The sequence below is a fragment of the Punctularia strigosozonata genome (genome assembly GCF_000264995.1).
Source record: "Punctularia strigosozonata HHB-11173 SS5 unplaced genomic scaffold PUNSTscaffold_21, whole genome shotgun sequence".
NCBI classification, from domain to species: domain Eukaryota; kingdom Fungi; phylum Basidiomycota; class Agaricomycetes; order Corticiales; family Punctulariaceae; genus Punctularia; species Punctularia strigosozonata.
In genome coordinates, this window is record NW_006767453.1 from 356,478 (window position 1) to 371,046 (window position 14,569).

Consider the following 14,569-nt stretch of genomic DNA (forward strand, 5'->3'; position numbering starts at 1 on the left):
TCGGATATAGCTGCCGTGTCCGATTCAACAGAATGCAGAATTCAATCGGCAAGAACGATCGATACTGACCATGGCAGTTGATAGGGACGCCGAAAGCTTGAGCCAGCGGCCGGCTGTCGTTGCATGCGTGCGCTCCTGTGTATGTACTGCTTCGGGAACCAAGCTCTTTTACGTCGTCATGAACAACAGCCAACGACGGAAGTGAGAAGCTGCAATGTGTCATACGTCTGGTGCGTATAAATGAGTGCGTTTTGTGCTCGATCATCGACGTATACGCACGGCGGATATGCAGGTGCCGTAAGTATGTGTGTATGGTTGAATTGGATTCTGTCAAAGAAACGGCATGTCCGATGCTCCGTCGATGTTTCCACGTGTATCCGAGATCCTGCTTCGCATATCTTATCATGTCTGGCCAAGCCTTGCCATCGGCATTCGCGCACCGAAACGCAAGCCCGAAGCGCGGTACAAAACATGACTAGAATGTTGCTAGAACGGCGAGCTATGAATCATTGCCAGACCCCATCACAACCCAGATAACCTCTGGCACTACCCAGAAGATCCATGAGACTCGACAAGTACCCTAAATACGACCTCACCTTCCCGGGGCCGACCCCGATCCAGCATCTGAAGCGCCTCTCCGACGCGCTAGGGGGCAATGTCCAGCTGTACGCAAAGCGCGAGGACTGCAACTCGGGGCTCGCCTTCGGCGGGAACAAGACGCGCAAGCTCGAGTACATCATTCCGGACGCGCTCGAGGGCGGGTACGACACCCTCGTCTCCATCGGCGGCGTGCAGTCGAACCAGACGCGGCAGGTTGCCGCCGTCGCCGCCCACCTCGGGCTCAAGTGCGTGCTCGTGCAGGAGAACTGGGTGAACTACCACGACGCGGTGTACGACCGCGTGGGCAACATCGAGCTCTCGCGCATCCTCGGCGCGGAGTGCAGGCTCGATAAGGCCGGGTTCGACATCGGGATCCGGCCGAGCTGGGAGCAGGCGATGGAGGACGTGAAGAAGGGCGGCGGCAAGCCGTTCCCGATCCCGGCGGGCTGCTCGGAGCATCCGAAGGGCGGTCTGGGCTTCGTGGCGTTCGCGGAGGAGGTGAGGAAGCAGGAGGAGGAGCTCGGCTTCAAGTTCGATTACATCGTCGTCTGCGCCGTCACGGGCAGCACGATGGCCGGTATGGTGGTGGGCTTCGCGGCCGACGGGCGGGCGAACAGGGTTATCGGCATCGACGCATCCGCAAAGCCTGAGAAAACGCGGGCGCAGGTACTGCGAATCGCGAAGAACACGGCTGAGCTGGTGGAGGTCGGGCGCGAGATCACGGAGGAGGACATCGTGCTGGACACGCGCTTCGGCGGGCCGGAGTATGGGCTTCCGAATGATGGGACTATGGAGGCGATTAGGTTGTGCGCGAGGACGGAGGGTGTGCTCACGGACCCCGTGTACGAGGGCAAGTCTATGGACGGGATGATCCAGATGGTGAGGAATGGCGAGTTCCCGGAGGGGTCAAAAGTGCTGTACGCGCATCTTGGGGGTGTGCCTGCGTTGAGCGCATACAGCTACCTGTTCAGGGAGGGTTGACGGCGATGGAGGAAGTCCCAAATAGGAAGGTCCTAATGATCTGTGTAGCCTTAGTACGCCATCGACAACGTGGTCCAGGAGATACCGGCTTGTTAGGCCGTTCAGTTCCAAACGAATATGGAGCGCCGCCCTGCAAGCATGTTGGTGGATGATGTTCTGCCAGATACGCATTGCGGTTTTAAGGGTTTTGTCCCTCAAGGATCTGCAGGCGATATCTGGAATGATGAAGTATGACTGTCATTATAAATGGTACAATATAGTTTCATATGACGAATGTAGGACGGAGAGCGGCTATGCCGCTGCCTCCTCCTTCTCCTCTTCTATCTTCGGGATGATGTTCTCCTTCTCCAGCAAATTTTCAAGTTCTCCAGATTGGTGCACTACGGATGAGGGTATGCATCAGCACTGACGTGGTCACGCGACTCTGAGATACAACACGCACTTCCAAGGAGGATGTCACAACCACCGATAAACTCGCCATTGATGTACAACTGCGGGATTGTGGGCCATTGGCTATCCAAAGACATGTTTTCAACATCAAGGGACGGGGATGTGTCATAGTTTGAAGACGCACGAGAACTCCTTGATGCCCTCTCGCAGCTCTTGATCCTCGAGGACATTGTACGTCTTCATTTTCTCGGGAGGTACGCCATGCAGATCAAGCACTTGAATCGCGGCGCGGGAGAAGCCACACTGTGGCATATCAGGGGTGCCTATGTGTCCGCGACGGTGCTCAGGGACGTGGACAGGTGCACGAGGATGGACTAGACGCACCCTTCATGAACAGCACCAATGGAGTATCGGTCACCGCTTTCTGGATGGCAGCGCGAGCTTGGTCGGTGAGCAAACGGCGTTGCACGAGCGTGTTGACAGCAGGAGTGCCTAGTATCCGACTCGTGAAGCACGTTGGACGCGAGGTGCGGAGCTACAAAGCGGTCAATCGAGTCCCAGCAAGCTCGGGGTCGACGTACTGAGGATCGCAGTGCTGACGAGAACATGGACATGGTTGCGTTGTAAAGTTATGAGGAAAGACGCGTTATGTAGGTCTTGTGCCGTTAAGAATGTACGTGTCCACTCGGAAGAATGCCGACCCGGAGTAAAGTATGCGAAGAACGTCGGACCCGCGTTATGCCGTCTGCTCGTGAGTAAGCCAGCCCATCCTCTCCCGGTTGAAATGCAAGCCTCACAACAGAATAGTTCCCGTATATCCTGCAGTCACCGAGGATGACGCCAAAAACAAAGTGCAGAGGCCGTGCTGAGCTGAGCGAATGAGTCGACCTCCATTGGCTCAGCGGGATTAGTCACGTACGCGAGGGGCGTGTGACACCGTGGCGGCGGGATTGCCCGTTATGGTATCCGGTGCGCCTCTCGACCTAGACGTCCTGGTCATCATCAGCAAGCTGAAGCTGGTCATGGCGCCCGATCTCGACGTATATAAGCCGATTGCCTTCCACTTGCTACCAACACGATTCTCAAACCGCCCAACATTCCATCCACATTCGCCTCGGTAGCGAAAGCGCTTGCACTCGCCATCCTGTCTTCGCTGCTATACTCAGCGCTTCGTACTCATCTACCTACACTTCGGACCACATCAAGAGCTCTCAATTCTATCAGGCTCTCAACGACTTCAGCGGATTCTACTTTGCAGAGCGCCATGAAAATCGTCCCCCGCTACAGCACCGAACGCGGTCATGCTGATCATGGCTGGCTCAAGACGTTCCACACGTTCTCGTTTGCGATGTGAGTACTTCACGACTATCGTTTCACGAGCGCAGCTAACCGCTCACTATATGTGCTCAGGTACCAGGATGATGCCCACGACCACTTTGGTTGTCTACGTGTGATCAACGAAGACCGCGTAGAGGCTCACACAGGCTTTGGCACGCATCCTCATCGCGAATTCGAGATATTCTCCTACGTTGTCGCCGGTGAACTCGAGCAGTAAGTAATCGCAATCATGACGCAGCGTATCTTTCCGGATATTAACATCCCCAACTTCAGTCGCGATTCGATGGGTAACGTCGAGATCCTCAAACGCGGCGACCTCCAGCTCACCTCCGCTGGCACCGGCATCCGCCACTCCGAAAAGGCGCACGGCAATTCCCAGGTCCACTTCCTCCAGATTTGGTCCATCCCCTCCGTCCCGCGCCTCGCGCCCAAGTACTTCACGCGCCATTTCTCCGACGCCGAGAAGGCGGATCGATGGGCGACCGTCGTCGCGCCCGTCGAAGCGCGCGATGTGGGCGTGCTGAAGGACGAGCGCGAGGGCAAGGGTCCCGCACCGGTGCAAAGCCCCTTATATTTGCACGCGACGTTGTTAAGCCCGGGCAAGGCGCTCCCGAGCGTGTTCAAGAAGAATGTCGCCCCGGGTGGGAGCAAGAAATACATTCACGTCGTCCAGACGTCCGGCTACAATCCGAAGAAAGCGAGCGGTGCGAAGGTGCGCGTGTTCGACGACCAAGGCGCTGTGCAAGAGCTCCACGAGGGTGACGGGGCATACCTCTTAGGCGAAGCGGGCAAGGAGATGAAGGTGGAAAATGTTGGTGACAAGGTTGCGGAGGTGCTCCTGTTCGACGTCGACGTCGAGTGAATCGAATAGTTCTCTTCCGCTCGCAGGGCTTGACTGATGTAACATAGTGTGCATTGTCTAATGTCATGTATCGAATACAGTTACAACATCACATTATATAAATTACTACTTGGATCCAAACGACAATGCAATGCAGGATAAGACAGCAGATAGCGATGACTGATGAAGTGAATACGTCGGTGGCTCCTTGATCACACTTTCATGAACGAGAACAGGCTGCTCATGTCCACCCATCGTCGCCCGGACTGAAGCATATACTTCTCTACGGTGTCCAGGAGTGTCTGCAGCAGCCCGGCCTGCATGGTGCACAGGGTGTCGATCTCCACTGGCACGAAAATCAGCACCTTCGAATAGGAGTTAGATTGAGGTGATACATACTGAGCTTATCTTTGTCCATCCCCCTGGCTGCCTTGATGATCTTCTGTTGGTCGAAGAGGGAATGATACATCCGCAGCTGATTGTAGAGCTCCGCATCCGAGTACTGGTGTCAAATACCTGAGCAATGCACACAAAGATTGCGAGAATCGATCGTACCTCAAACGCCACCGTGCTCGTACAGTCCTTCCTCAAGCAAGTGCGAGCATACACCCCCATCATCCTTGTCCGCATCCCACACGTCTGGTCGTTGCACACGATCCAGCCTTCATAGTACCGCGCGATGTGCGCCCTTATCTGGGTGTCGAGCTGGACCTGCAGCGACGCCGTGGTCATCGGTGCCTTACAGGCGGGACACTCCGGCCCTGACGGCAGCAGCAGCGACGCTGTGCGATCTGCGACCGGCGCAAACGCGATCTGGCCCTCGCATTTGCGGCAACGCACGACGAACGGGTCCGTGTCCTTGAACCGCTCCGCGTCTGACATCTGCGAATCGAGCGTTGTGAAGACGTGTTCTTGTACCTCGCCGGAGGTGCTGGTCCGGAATCGTCCCGGGTCGAGGCCGAGGCATTCTGCGAGGCGAGCACGGTCGGTGCCCTCGATGGGCTCACAGAGACGCTCGATGGGAGGCAAGACCTGCTGGGACAGGTAGTACTCGTAGTCTGCAGGAGGCGTCAATACGCGTCATCGAAAGGATCCTATCGGAGATCACACCTATTTGACAATCTTTCCCGCCTTTTCGAACTTCATCGGGGTGCTTCGCTTTGTCCGCTTGACCGGTCTTGGACGATTCGCCGCTCGCACCGAGGCAAAAGACGTAGGGAATGACATCGCCGGAGCGGGCCGTGCCGCCCCTGGTCTTCATGCGTAGGGCAACTTGCACATGGGGTTGTGACTTTGCATCAGGGTAATCTTCGGGGTTCTTGCCAAGACGCTGGAGGACGGTACTTGTTCAGCGGAATTCATCAGGGATATAAAACTGTTGCAGACCTTGAAGACAATGAAATCGTCTAGCTTGATTTTGCCTTCGCGGACGTTCTGACCGATCGTGGTCAGGTAGTCATGGATCTGCTCCACCACTATTTCCGTGGCCTCCCCCGATAGGATCTGCTCAAGAACGTACTGCGACACGTTCTTTGACAGCGCGCAGTACTCTCGGCGCTTCATGTCGAGACCCTTGACTTCCGTCGAGGTCCGCGTTCCGTCCTCGACCTTGATCGCTGCATATTTCTTCTTTTGCAATAGCAAAAGCCGCTGGAAAATGCCATCAAGATCGATCTCGAGCAGCCTGTATCGCTCGTTGACAGCCTTCTTGAAGTCAGCAGCGATCTTCAGCGCCTCTGCAAGATCGGTGGCGCCAGAGTTCACAAAGACGGAATCCGTATCTCCGTAGACGACGTCAAGCTGCAGTGACTCTGCCAGCTCCCTCGTGGCCGTCAAGATTTCTCGACCCTTGAAGGTGGTAAGGGCAGCGAGTGGTCGCGCGTAGAACCTGGAGTATTCGAAGCCGAGACAGCCGTACATACTGTTGGCCGTTAGCTTCAGGGCTTGTTGCTTGATATCGTACTACGTCGGGACATCAGCTAAGGCAGTCGCATCAGGTCGGGCCAGTCTCACCTGCATGAGCTTTGCTTGCGATGCGGTCTTGTCCTTCATCAGTGCTTTGACTTGTCTTCGCCGATTGACGAGCGTGGCAATAAGCCTCGGCAGCACACCCTGCGCAGTCGTAGAATCCGGAGGATCAGGTATTCTCTCTTCGCCATCCTACAGCCCGTTAAGTGCTCAAGCTAAGATCAACGAAACGGACGGACTGACCTCATCGTCCTCAACCGGCTCCACTGTCGTGAAGTCGATGTTGTACTCCTGAATGATGCTCGGATACAGCGAGTTGAAGTCCATCACAAGGATGAACTTATCCCACAAACCCCTCTTCGGCTCGAACACCAAACCTCCCTTATACTTGTCCCTCTTGCCCTTCCCCTTCCCTCCGACTGTGGCGCCGTTGGGATCGTCGCCCTCCGCCTCGGCCTTGACTGCGGCGGCAGCCTTCTTTCCCCACGTCTTGTCCGGACAAATATACTTTAGCCGGTGGAACTCATGCAGCAAGATATATTCGTTCCGCTCCGCGCGGCCTCCGTTGAGCGTCTTGTTCCACGAGTTGCCGGCCAAATTCGTGAGCTGCCGCGTCAGCGGAAGAATCTGAACCTTGGACGCGATCGCCATCTGGTAATGCGCATCGAGCTCGCAGTGCCTGACGAAGGTGAGCAGGCGGTCGGGAGAGGAGACGGAGCCGTCAAAGTAGGCGGCGGTGTCGTCCGGATCGATGTCCTGGCGATCGCTCTTGAGGTGCGTCTTGCACATCTCCGTGAGCGACCAGGTTGTGGACGAGATCATGCTCTGTTGCATCCCGTTAGGTTACTCATCCACACTCGGCCATAATATCCACACTTTACCTTCGCTCCATCGCTAGCTAAGTCGCAAAGCATGCGTCCGGCGAGGAATCTCAAGTTGCTCCCCTGCCGCCCGATATTGGGCCATCTGCTCCGTCTGAACCGACTTATGCGAGACCAGTGATCCGCTTTCAGTTCTTTCATACGGTTGAGCAGGACGTCCAACGAGACGCCCAGAAATTCGTGTCCGACGAACACGTCTGGATCGGCTTTGTGGATAGTCACTGAACCAGAGTGTGAGCTAACACGCTAGGATAAGATGTCGGGCGGTTCACGCGCCTAGCAGGCTGCTGAGCAACATTCGTTCGTTTGCCATCGGAGAAATTACGCCTTTGCCGTTGGCCTTGGCCCGCGCTTCGAAATTAGGCGGGAACCGACCCAATGGACGGACGAATGTATGCACGGTACAAGGGAGCTGCTCCGGCGGCGTAGGGTCGTCGATTTGGACTGCGAGCACACCGAGTCAGTTGACCTGCGGGAATAGACAAAGATAGCGCTTTTTACTGTTGGACCATATTCGCGCTGTCGCGCATACAATTTCGCGCTTGTTCTCCTTGTGGTTCACGATCGTACGGAGACTTAAACTCGTGATGGTCAGCGGCGGCGTATCCTTCGGCGCGTCTGCATCGCTCTCTGCAAAGGGGTTGATGTCTTTGGGGTCAGACACTGTGGCCTCTACTTTACACCATGAGATCTGGATATGTAGGATTGAGTCATTATCTCATTCATAAGGATCGCAGTACTTACGCCTTTATGCTCCACCTTTGGATGCTTGATATTTAACCAACATGGACCCATGATCTTCCTCTTCAACACGAGCAGTTCAAACGCAGTCGTATTCGTTCCAAATATCCGTGAGAAGTTGGGACTGGACACCGTCGATGGTATAGTTGGTTCTAACGCGCGGGACGCGAGACCGATGAGCGTCAGGGTAACCAGACAAAACAGCAGAACGCGGACCTTCGAAGGGGTAGACCACTTTGAGCCACTCCGCCTCGTCCCGAGGGACGTCCGGTTCACCAAAGGCGTACTTGCGTTTAACGGGTTTGCAGCGCCATGACTTGATACCCGCCTGCTGACGGATCTGATCGAAATCGGAATATACGTCGGACATCTCTGCAGCAGGTTATCAAATTCGGGTCTCTGGCAGATCTCGAGTGGATGCCTTCACTGACCGACAGGCACATCCGTCTCCACCAAGTTGCCGTCCTCATCCTGCTCCACCCTCAACGCCCGTGGCAATACGAACAGATTCCGCTGCAGGTTCTCAATCGTGACGCATATACTGACCCACTGTCCGCTTGTCTTCTCCTTCAGCTTCCCGATGAAGTACAACTTGCCCTCGTGCTCCATGTAGTCCAGCCAGAAGAAGCGCAAGCTGCCGTCGTCTTCCAGCACTTCAAAGTTCGAAGAGTTCGAGGACATTTTTGTGGAGCCGAGAGGCTCGGCGGCTGGCGCGACGGTGAGGCCATCATAAACAGATAGCCACGAGGGCTTAGCATCGTCTTCTTTCTTGGCGTTAGTTGGCGGATGTGCAGGGGGGACGCCGTTGAGAGGCTTCAGAGGTTTCTTAAGGTCAAGCTCCACCTCCTCTTTCTTGACGACCTTCTTGACATTCGGCTTTGCAAGGCATCAAGATGCGAATCATAGAAATTGAAGCAGGCCAGTCACCTTCAGCTCTTCTTCATCCACCTCCATAAATGCTTCCATGTCGATCTCATCGAATGTGGCGTCTACGTCGAAATCGGAGGCACCCGCCGAGAAACCGCCATCGGTTCCCTCGTTGTCGGACTTGACACCCATGCGTTCCATCGAGGGCGTCATGCCGTCGTCGCTGATGCCGTTCGTGTAGTCATGCGTACGGGACTATTGTCCGCCGATGAACAACGAGGCTCACGCAAGGGAGACAATACTTACCTTCTTCTTAGGGCTGAGCACGTAGTCATCGCTAGGAGGCTCGGGCCCATCGCTCGAGCTGTCCGCATATGCGTACTGTTTGCTCCGGTACGACCCATTTGCCCTCGGTGGGCTGTTGTCTCTCACCATCTCGCTCTTGCGCTTCTTGTTTCTAGGCTTTGTAGGAGCCTCTGTTGGGAGCGAGTCCATGGCGCCCAACAGGGAGGACATGAAGTCGTTCTCCTGGTCAGCGGACACGGTTGGACGATACGCGGCCATGGACATAGGCTGAACGGCAGGGGGCGGAGCCTTGGGCTTGGCCTTCTTCGACGGTCCATCTGCAACTTTGGAAGAGGATTTGCCTGACTTTCGCGCTGCGCACGCATATAAGCACCGCAACACGCGCGTCGTCTCGAAGGGGCGCGAGCGGCGACTCACGCTTGCGTTGTTCCTCTTCATCATCTTCCTCGTCGGTACCACCGTTGCCCCAGTCATCCATTCCGTTGTCCATATAGCCCTCCACACCATCGTCCACAACGAAATCGTCCTTCGCCAGGCGGCCCTTGACGATCTGCTTGTACTGTTCTTCAGACACCTCATCGTACAATACACCGTCATCCTCTTCGAACGCGATCGCGCGTGAGCCACCCTCGCGCGCACGTTTATACGCTGCGAGCTTGTCGAGCTTGGACTTGTTAGCGCGACGCGAGCGGTCCATGGTTGTGTCGGTGAAACGGCGCCAACGACGAGAGTAATAAGACGCGAGGCGTCACAGACGTGACCGTCACCTTCTCCTCGTGCTGACCCCAAGGTGGGGTTAGGGTCTCCAACCTATTCTTCATCGCGACGTCACCTCCCTCAGGCTCTCACCATCCTCGAGCATATCATGCTGCCTCGCTTCGCCCACGCCTCCCGAGCTGTAACAACACCACAAGCACAGCTCTTCGCTCCTCTCAAACGTCTTCACCAATGCCCCGCGCTCGACAGCCCGACCTGCTCACGACCGTTCTCCCGGCGCTCAAGCTCGTCGGCCTCCTCGTCCTCGCCTACCTCTTCTTCGACCACTTCCTGCTCACGATCCTCTTCGCGCCTCTCACCGCGCTCTTCGCTCTATTCAACAACTTATTCGGCATCCTTATCGTCTTCGCGGCGCTCCTTTACGTCGTCGTCTTCCGCGTTCTACCAGCCGCCCAAGCCCGACCCCAACTCCAAGACAAGTCTGCATTCGGGGCACCACCGAAACACCCCAGCGTTCGACGGGCCGGGCGGCGCTAGCGCAGAGTGCGCTGATCCGCCGCAGAACGCGCTCAGCCCACCACCGGCGGATTCGCCGGGCTCACAGGTGCTGGGCAAGATTGAGCAGCGCCTGCAAATCACGTTCACCTGCACCGTCACGGACTGCGGCACGCGCTCGTCGCACGAGTTTACGAAGCGGTCCTACGAGCGCGGAATCGTCATCGTGCAGTGTCCAGGATGCCAAAACAGGTACGTTCTTGTCCCAGTTCCCGCCGCGTTCCCGGGATTAACCGCCGTGCACTTGCCAGGCATCTCATCGCGGACCATCTGGGGTGGTTCAAAGAGTCCACTGAGGATGGTAAACTTCGTACGGTCGAGGATCTCATGCGAGCCAAGGGCGAGCAGGTCCGCCGGGGCCACATTGACGGGAGTGGCGAAGTCGTCGAGTATGCACCAGAGTCTTGAGCTTGGCAGGGGACCGTGCGCTCTCCCCTTGAATTCATGCCACGGCTCATTTTGGACCACACGAACCTGTTGTAAATGTTACTTTACAGTACACTAGTGCTAATTCACTACGTCTGGCACTGACTGGTCTCTGAAACCCCGCGTCACGACTCGTTGCTAGCACGGAAGTCGGCAATACGATGACCGAAACACGATTAATAACTATACTGTACATCGGGCTTGTCTATGAATGTATATTCTATGTTGACACTGCATAGATGTTGAACGTTGATGAGCCTAATCCAACGTCTCCCCGCAAATTTGCGTTGAGAATAATGTGACTCCATCGACTCGTGGTTTTATCCGTGAACACGTCTCTCGACGCAGCCGTAAGACTGTCCCTCGCTGAGCGTCGCGTTGACTGAGGATCGCGTGTATGGTGGATATCTCCTCGGACTGTTTGATGGCGGGCATATATATGCTAGTGTCTTCGGAATGGGCAAGGGCGATATTAGGACGAAGAGGTAGTTTTGGTCGACGCCGGAGTCAATCCGCGTTCGGTGATCGGCCTGACGATCAATCCTTGTGCACATGCACGATCTGGCTCGCGAACCGGCTCTTCGCCCTGATCTTCGGCCCATAAAACATCAACACCTGTCGTAACGAGAACATGAGCAACGAGCCGCAGTGATCGAGTGCGACGGGTGCGTGCGGCGACTGACGTAGGGTATCGGGATCATGACGACGGCGATGAGCGCGAACACGGTGCTCGCCCACTTGTACGTCAGCCTGGCGTACATGGCCGTGGTGAACAGCGGGAAAGCGGTTCCCATCAGATTCCGGAGGAGCGACTGGCCCGCGAGCGCCGAGGACGCGAAGGGGCCGTAACTATCGCACAGCACGAAAAAAAACAGTCGTCAGCACTCGCCGACCCTTCGCCTCGAACAAGGACCCCAAGACTCACCAATCGGCTAGGTAGGTGAACACCGCGAGATACATGATGAACGTCGCCCACATGAACACCTACGTCACCAACTGACGTATCAGACAACGATACGAGCGACGCTGGAACCCTTTCTGCTCACCGTGACACCGATGACGAGCGCAATCCACGGCACATGCGGAAGCGAGCACCACGCGTAAATGAACATGCCCGCGGGGAACATGACAGCCGCACCACACGCGGTGTACAATCGCGCCTCGGGCCCGCGCTGCTTCACGTACCTCTTGTACAAGCGCTCTTGGTAGAAATTGGTACAAAGGCCAAGCAAGGAGCCAATACTAGAGACTGTCGCTATCGGCGCGTGCAAGCGGCCTGACTTGAATGAAGAACGTACAACATGCCGAGGAAAGTCAACCCGATCTCGCCTTGATTGAAGTGGTGCAGCGTTTTGAAGATCGGTGCTATGGACCTGAGCGACGTGTTGTCAGCTTCTCTGCGGAGCTTGCCGAGTAGCACAGATGGATGACCCACTCAAACATGGTATACATGATTCCCCACGCGAACGAGATCCACACGCTGAAGCTCAGCACCACCGGCTCCGTGATCAGCAAGTCTATTCACACGAAACGTCAATCACCGGCCGGATACCGACGGTGAGATGATCCCAGACTCACAGAGCGGCCGGGTGCAGCTGATGTAGATGAGCGTCCTCAGCCGCGCCCGCTCGTCCTCCGCACGGGCGCGATACCGCGTGTCGCCCGTCTCTTTGCGCATCTTTTTAGCGAGCCGCGTGAGGAGCACCGCCGAGCGTGTCTCGCGCAAGAACAGGAGGATCAACGCCACGCACAGCCCGCCAAATCTGCGCGTTCCGCCGCGTCAGCAAAGGTCGTTCGTTCAGAGAACGAGCGAAAAAAACAAAAACGAACATGACATGAAGCCATTGTATCCACCGCCAACCGAGGCGCATCTCAATCCAGCCCGCGATGACGGGTCCCACGCCGGTCGACGCGATCGCCGAGAACGCGTACATCGACATCGGCACGCCTCGCCTACAGAAACAGGAGAAGAGGAAAAAGAAGGGTAGATTCATCAGCATCAGCAATCGCACTCAAAGAGCTGCATCGCACCCACTCTGCCGGCGCCCATATATCCGCGACGGTGCCGCCGACCATGGTCGCGCCCGTGCTCCCGAACGCGCCGCTCAAGAACCGACCGACGATGACGGTCTGCACGTTCCGCGCCGCGGCGAGCATGACGTTCATGAGCATGAACCCGATCGCGCACACGACGTAAAGCGGCTGGCGGCCGAACTCTTCCGAGAGGGATGCCGTGGCGAGCGGGACGACGCCAAATCCGAGACTATACATCGACAGCCCCAGCGCCGCCTGGAAGGGCGTGCTGTGCAGATCGCGCTCCATCGAGGGGAAGCCCATCGAAAACGTGGACGCGGTGGACGCTGCACATGCGCAAACGATCAGTATGATAGTCTACAACTTCAGCAAGGGACATTTCATGCCTGAAAGCGCGGTGAAGTAGCACGCCGTGACGGTGATGATCCATTTGCGCGGCTTGGGCCAGTTGATGGGGTCGCGCCGATCGCCGTGGTCGAACTCGACATACAAAACCTCGTGTTCGCCCTTCTCGAGTTCGTCGACATCGTCATCCGCCGCCTTCGTCTTCTCCGACGCCGGCTTCTCGTCCGGCTCGTACCCGGGCGGGTGGTGGTGGTGCCGGTGCGGGCCCAGCTGGTGCGCGTAGCCCTCGTCGAGCTCGACCGTGTCCGCGCGCGAGTCGAGGCTGATGCGGGGGTCGATTGGCTCCTCAACATCCTCCAGCCCGTGGATCGCGAGCGGCCTCTCGCCCTCGCCCTCGCCGGCCGGAGCCTTCTCCTCTCCCGCGTCCGAAGATACCTGAACCCTGACCTCCTCCTGCACGCCTTTCTCCTGGTCCACACGCGGGCCACTCATGGTGTTGCTTCTGCTGCTGCTCCCAGGTGTCGTGCGGGGCGCGGTGTGAGGCGGGGGGTCGGTAACGCAGGATCGTCCATCGCTCCCCCACAGTTCAAATAAAGCACGCGAGTGGGCGAGCGCGGATGCCGAACGACGTTAGCGCCGGCCGGCACGTATGGGAGATGATGGGGCCGATGGTTCTCGCGTCTATCGCCGGATCGCCAACTCCGCAATATTAATGGGGGACCATGGGTTCCAGCGAGTATGTAAGGTTGCATATGTAGGACAGCCCCGTTTGCTCGTACGACGACCAAAGGAGAGGCCAGATAGCGGGGCGCCCTCGGACGAGGTCGTAAGAGCGGTCGTCGTGAGCGCGCGACGCAAGAATAACGAAGAGCAACCAGGACGATCGGCAGACGAGCGGGCCGTCGATTTCGGCACACTCCGGTCGACAGAGTTTGGCTAGGTGGCTGTGCCGCCCATCCTTCTCGTCATCGTCATCCGCTCTCGTTTCTCGGAAGCAACTAGACCAGATTTGCAGCTGGTATATACTGCGAAAGTCGTACCAGTGGTAGTCATGAAAAATACTGCGCCTCAGCCGAGTTTTATCATCTATCACCTGCGGGCGGCATACTGTATAATGATCAACGTCATGGTATATACTACGGTGGAGCACAGAAAAAAACAAAGAAGTATATAGGTGTAGCTCATGTTCTGTCTAACCAGTTTTTCTGACACCATGTCTTCGCCTTTCTGTGACTTGACGAACAACGGCGACGACACCGGAGGTGACCCGCACGTTGACACAGCCGCAGCTTTCGACGAGTTCGCCAAACCACCGCGTACAATTCATCCCTACGCTGACCCCGACTCCTTGACCCTTGCGCCTCCTGATTTCACGCAAACTGGTGACATCTATGGAGCTGGTGCCTATCTGCAGTCTGCACAAGATGGTATGCAACCAGTGGTGAGTCTCTACCTGATATGTCTCGCCAAGCTCTGAGGTGTGTTGTTGTAGCTTGGGCCCGAATCAGGGCTCCCCCGCGTCGTTTGGTGTCTTCGGTTCATTTGGTGTACCACCCAAAGCAGTCGAGGGTGCTGTAAC

The 14,569-nt window shown here is 56.7% G+C and overlaps 6 protein-coding genes across 6 annotated transcripts; 3 read left to right on the forward strand and 3 right to left on the reverse strand.

The window, feature by feature from the left end:
- Window positions 1-378: 378 nt before the first annotated feature.
- Window positions 379-1,693, forward strand: PUNSTDRAFT_109066 (1-aminocyclopropane-1-carboxylate deaminase). Its single transcript, XM_007388904.1, has one exon. The coding sequence runs from the start codon at window positions 562-564 to the stop codon at window positions 1,579-1,581; it is 1,020 nt and encodes a 339-aa protein (XP_007388966.1). The 5' UTR covers window positions 379-561; the 3' UTR covers window positions 1,582-1,693.
- Window positions 1,694-1,802: 109 nt separating this feature from the next.
- On the reverse strand, window positions 1,803-2,816 carry PUNSTDRAFT_55965 (glutaredoxin-like protein). The gene is made up of 6 exons (XM_007388905.1): window positions 2,769-2,816; window positions 2,553-2,716; window positions 2,356-2,506; window positions 2,156-2,294; window positions 2,024-2,094; window positions 1,803-1,961 (listed from the first exon to the last, which is right to left on the reverse strand). The coding sequence occupies exons 2-6, from the start codon at window positions 2,583-2,585 to the stop codon at window positions 1,873-1,875; spliced, it is 483 nt and encodes a 160-aa protein (XP_007388967.1). The 5' UTR covers window positions 2,586-2,716; window positions 2,769-2,816; the 3' UTR covers window positions 1,803-1,872.
- Window positions 2,817-3,010: 194 nt separating this feature from the next.
- On the forward strand, window positions 3,011-4,395 carry PUNSTDRAFT_109074 (RmlC-like cupin). The gene is made up of 3 exons (XM_007388906.1): window positions 3,011-3,321; window positions 3,382-3,522; window positions 3,583-4,395. The coding sequence occupies exons 1-3, from the start codon at window positions 3,236-3,238 to the stop codon at window positions 4,169-4,171; spliced, it is 816 nt and encodes a 271-aa protein (XP_007388968.1). The 5' UTR covers window positions 3,011-3,235; the 3' UTR covers window positions 4,172-4,395.
- On the reverse strand, window positions 4,363-9,610 carry PUNSTDRAFT_146869 (DNA polymerase alpha catalytic subunit; the record flags this gene model as incomplete). Its single annotated transcript, XM_007388907.1, has 16 exons — window positions 4,363-4,496; window positions 4,550-4,652; window positions 4,706-5,208; window positions 5,261-5,480; window positions 5,537-6,112; window positions 6,164-6,310; window positions 6,362-6,943; window positions 7,000-7,220; window positions 7,276-7,443; window positions 7,501-7,690; window positions 7,744-7,892; window positions 7,957-8,112; window positions 8,172-8,616; window positions 8,668-8,862; window positions 8,914-9,266; window positions 9,331-9,610. The coding sequence occupies 16 exons, from the start codon at window positions 9,608-9,610 to the stop codon at window positions 4,363-4,365; spliced, it is 4,422 nt and encodes a 1,473-aa protein (XP_007388969.1).
- A 168-nt stretch (window positions 9,611-9,778) lies between these two features.
- On the forward strand, window positions 9,779-10,653 carry PUNSTDRAFT_109078 (zf-DNL-domain-containing protein; the record flags this gene model as incomplete). Its single annotated transcript, XM_007388908.1, has 2 exons — window positions 9,779-10,377; window positions 10,437-10,653. The coding sequence occupies 2 exons, from the start codon at window positions 9,779-9,781 to the stop codon at window positions 10,591-10,593; spliced, it is 756 nt and encodes a 251-aa protein (XP_007388970.1). The 3' UTR covers window positions 10,594-10,653.
- Window positions 10,654-11,148: 495 nt separating this feature from the next.
- On the reverse strand, window positions 11,149-13,482 carry PUNSTDRAFT_47900 (MFS general substrate transporter; the record flags this gene model as incomplete). The annotated part of the gene is made up of 10 exons (XM_007388909.1): window positions 11,149-11,226; window positions 11,295-11,460; window positions 11,537-11,595; window positions 11,658-11,853; window positions 11,910-11,984; window positions 12,047-12,128; window positions 12,190-12,374; window positions 12,442-12,564; window positions 12,647-12,971; window positions 13,023-13,482. The coding sequence occupies 10 exons, from the start codon at window positions 13,480-13,482 to the stop codon at window positions 11,149-11,151; spliced, it is 1,749 nt and encodes a 582-aa protein (XP_007388971.1).
- Window positions 13,483-14,569: the final 1,087 nt, after the last annotated feature.

Coding starts and splice junctions, on each gene's coding strand:
- PUNSTDRAFT_109074 (XM_007388906.1), top strand. CDS start 3,236: ATGAAAATCGTCCCCCGCTACAGCACCGAACGCGGTCATGCTGATCAT. Junction 3,322..3,381: donor CACACGTTCTCGTTTGCGAT/GTGAGTACTTCA, acceptor ATATGTGCTCAG/GTACCAGGATGATGCCCACG. Junction 3,523..3,582: donor GTCGCCGGTGAACTCGAGCA/GTAAGTAATCGC, acceptor CCCCAACTTCAG/TCGCGATTCGATGGGTAACG.
- PUNSTDRAFT_109066 (XM_007388904.1), top strand. CDS start 562: ATGAGACTCGACAAGTACCCTAAATACGACCTCACCTTCCCGGGGCCG.
- PUNSTDRAFT_55965 (XM_007388905.1), bottom strand. CDS start 2,585: ATGTCCATGTTCTCGTCAGCACTGCGATCCTCA. Junction 2,295..2,355: donor ATTGGTGCTGTTCATGAAGG/GTGCGTCTAGTC, acceptor GCGGACACATAG/GCACCCCTGATATGCCACAG. Junction 2,095..2,155: donor GAGGGCATCAAGGAGTTCTC/GTGCGTCTTCAA, acceptor GTCTTTGGATAG/CCAATGGCCCACAATCCCGC.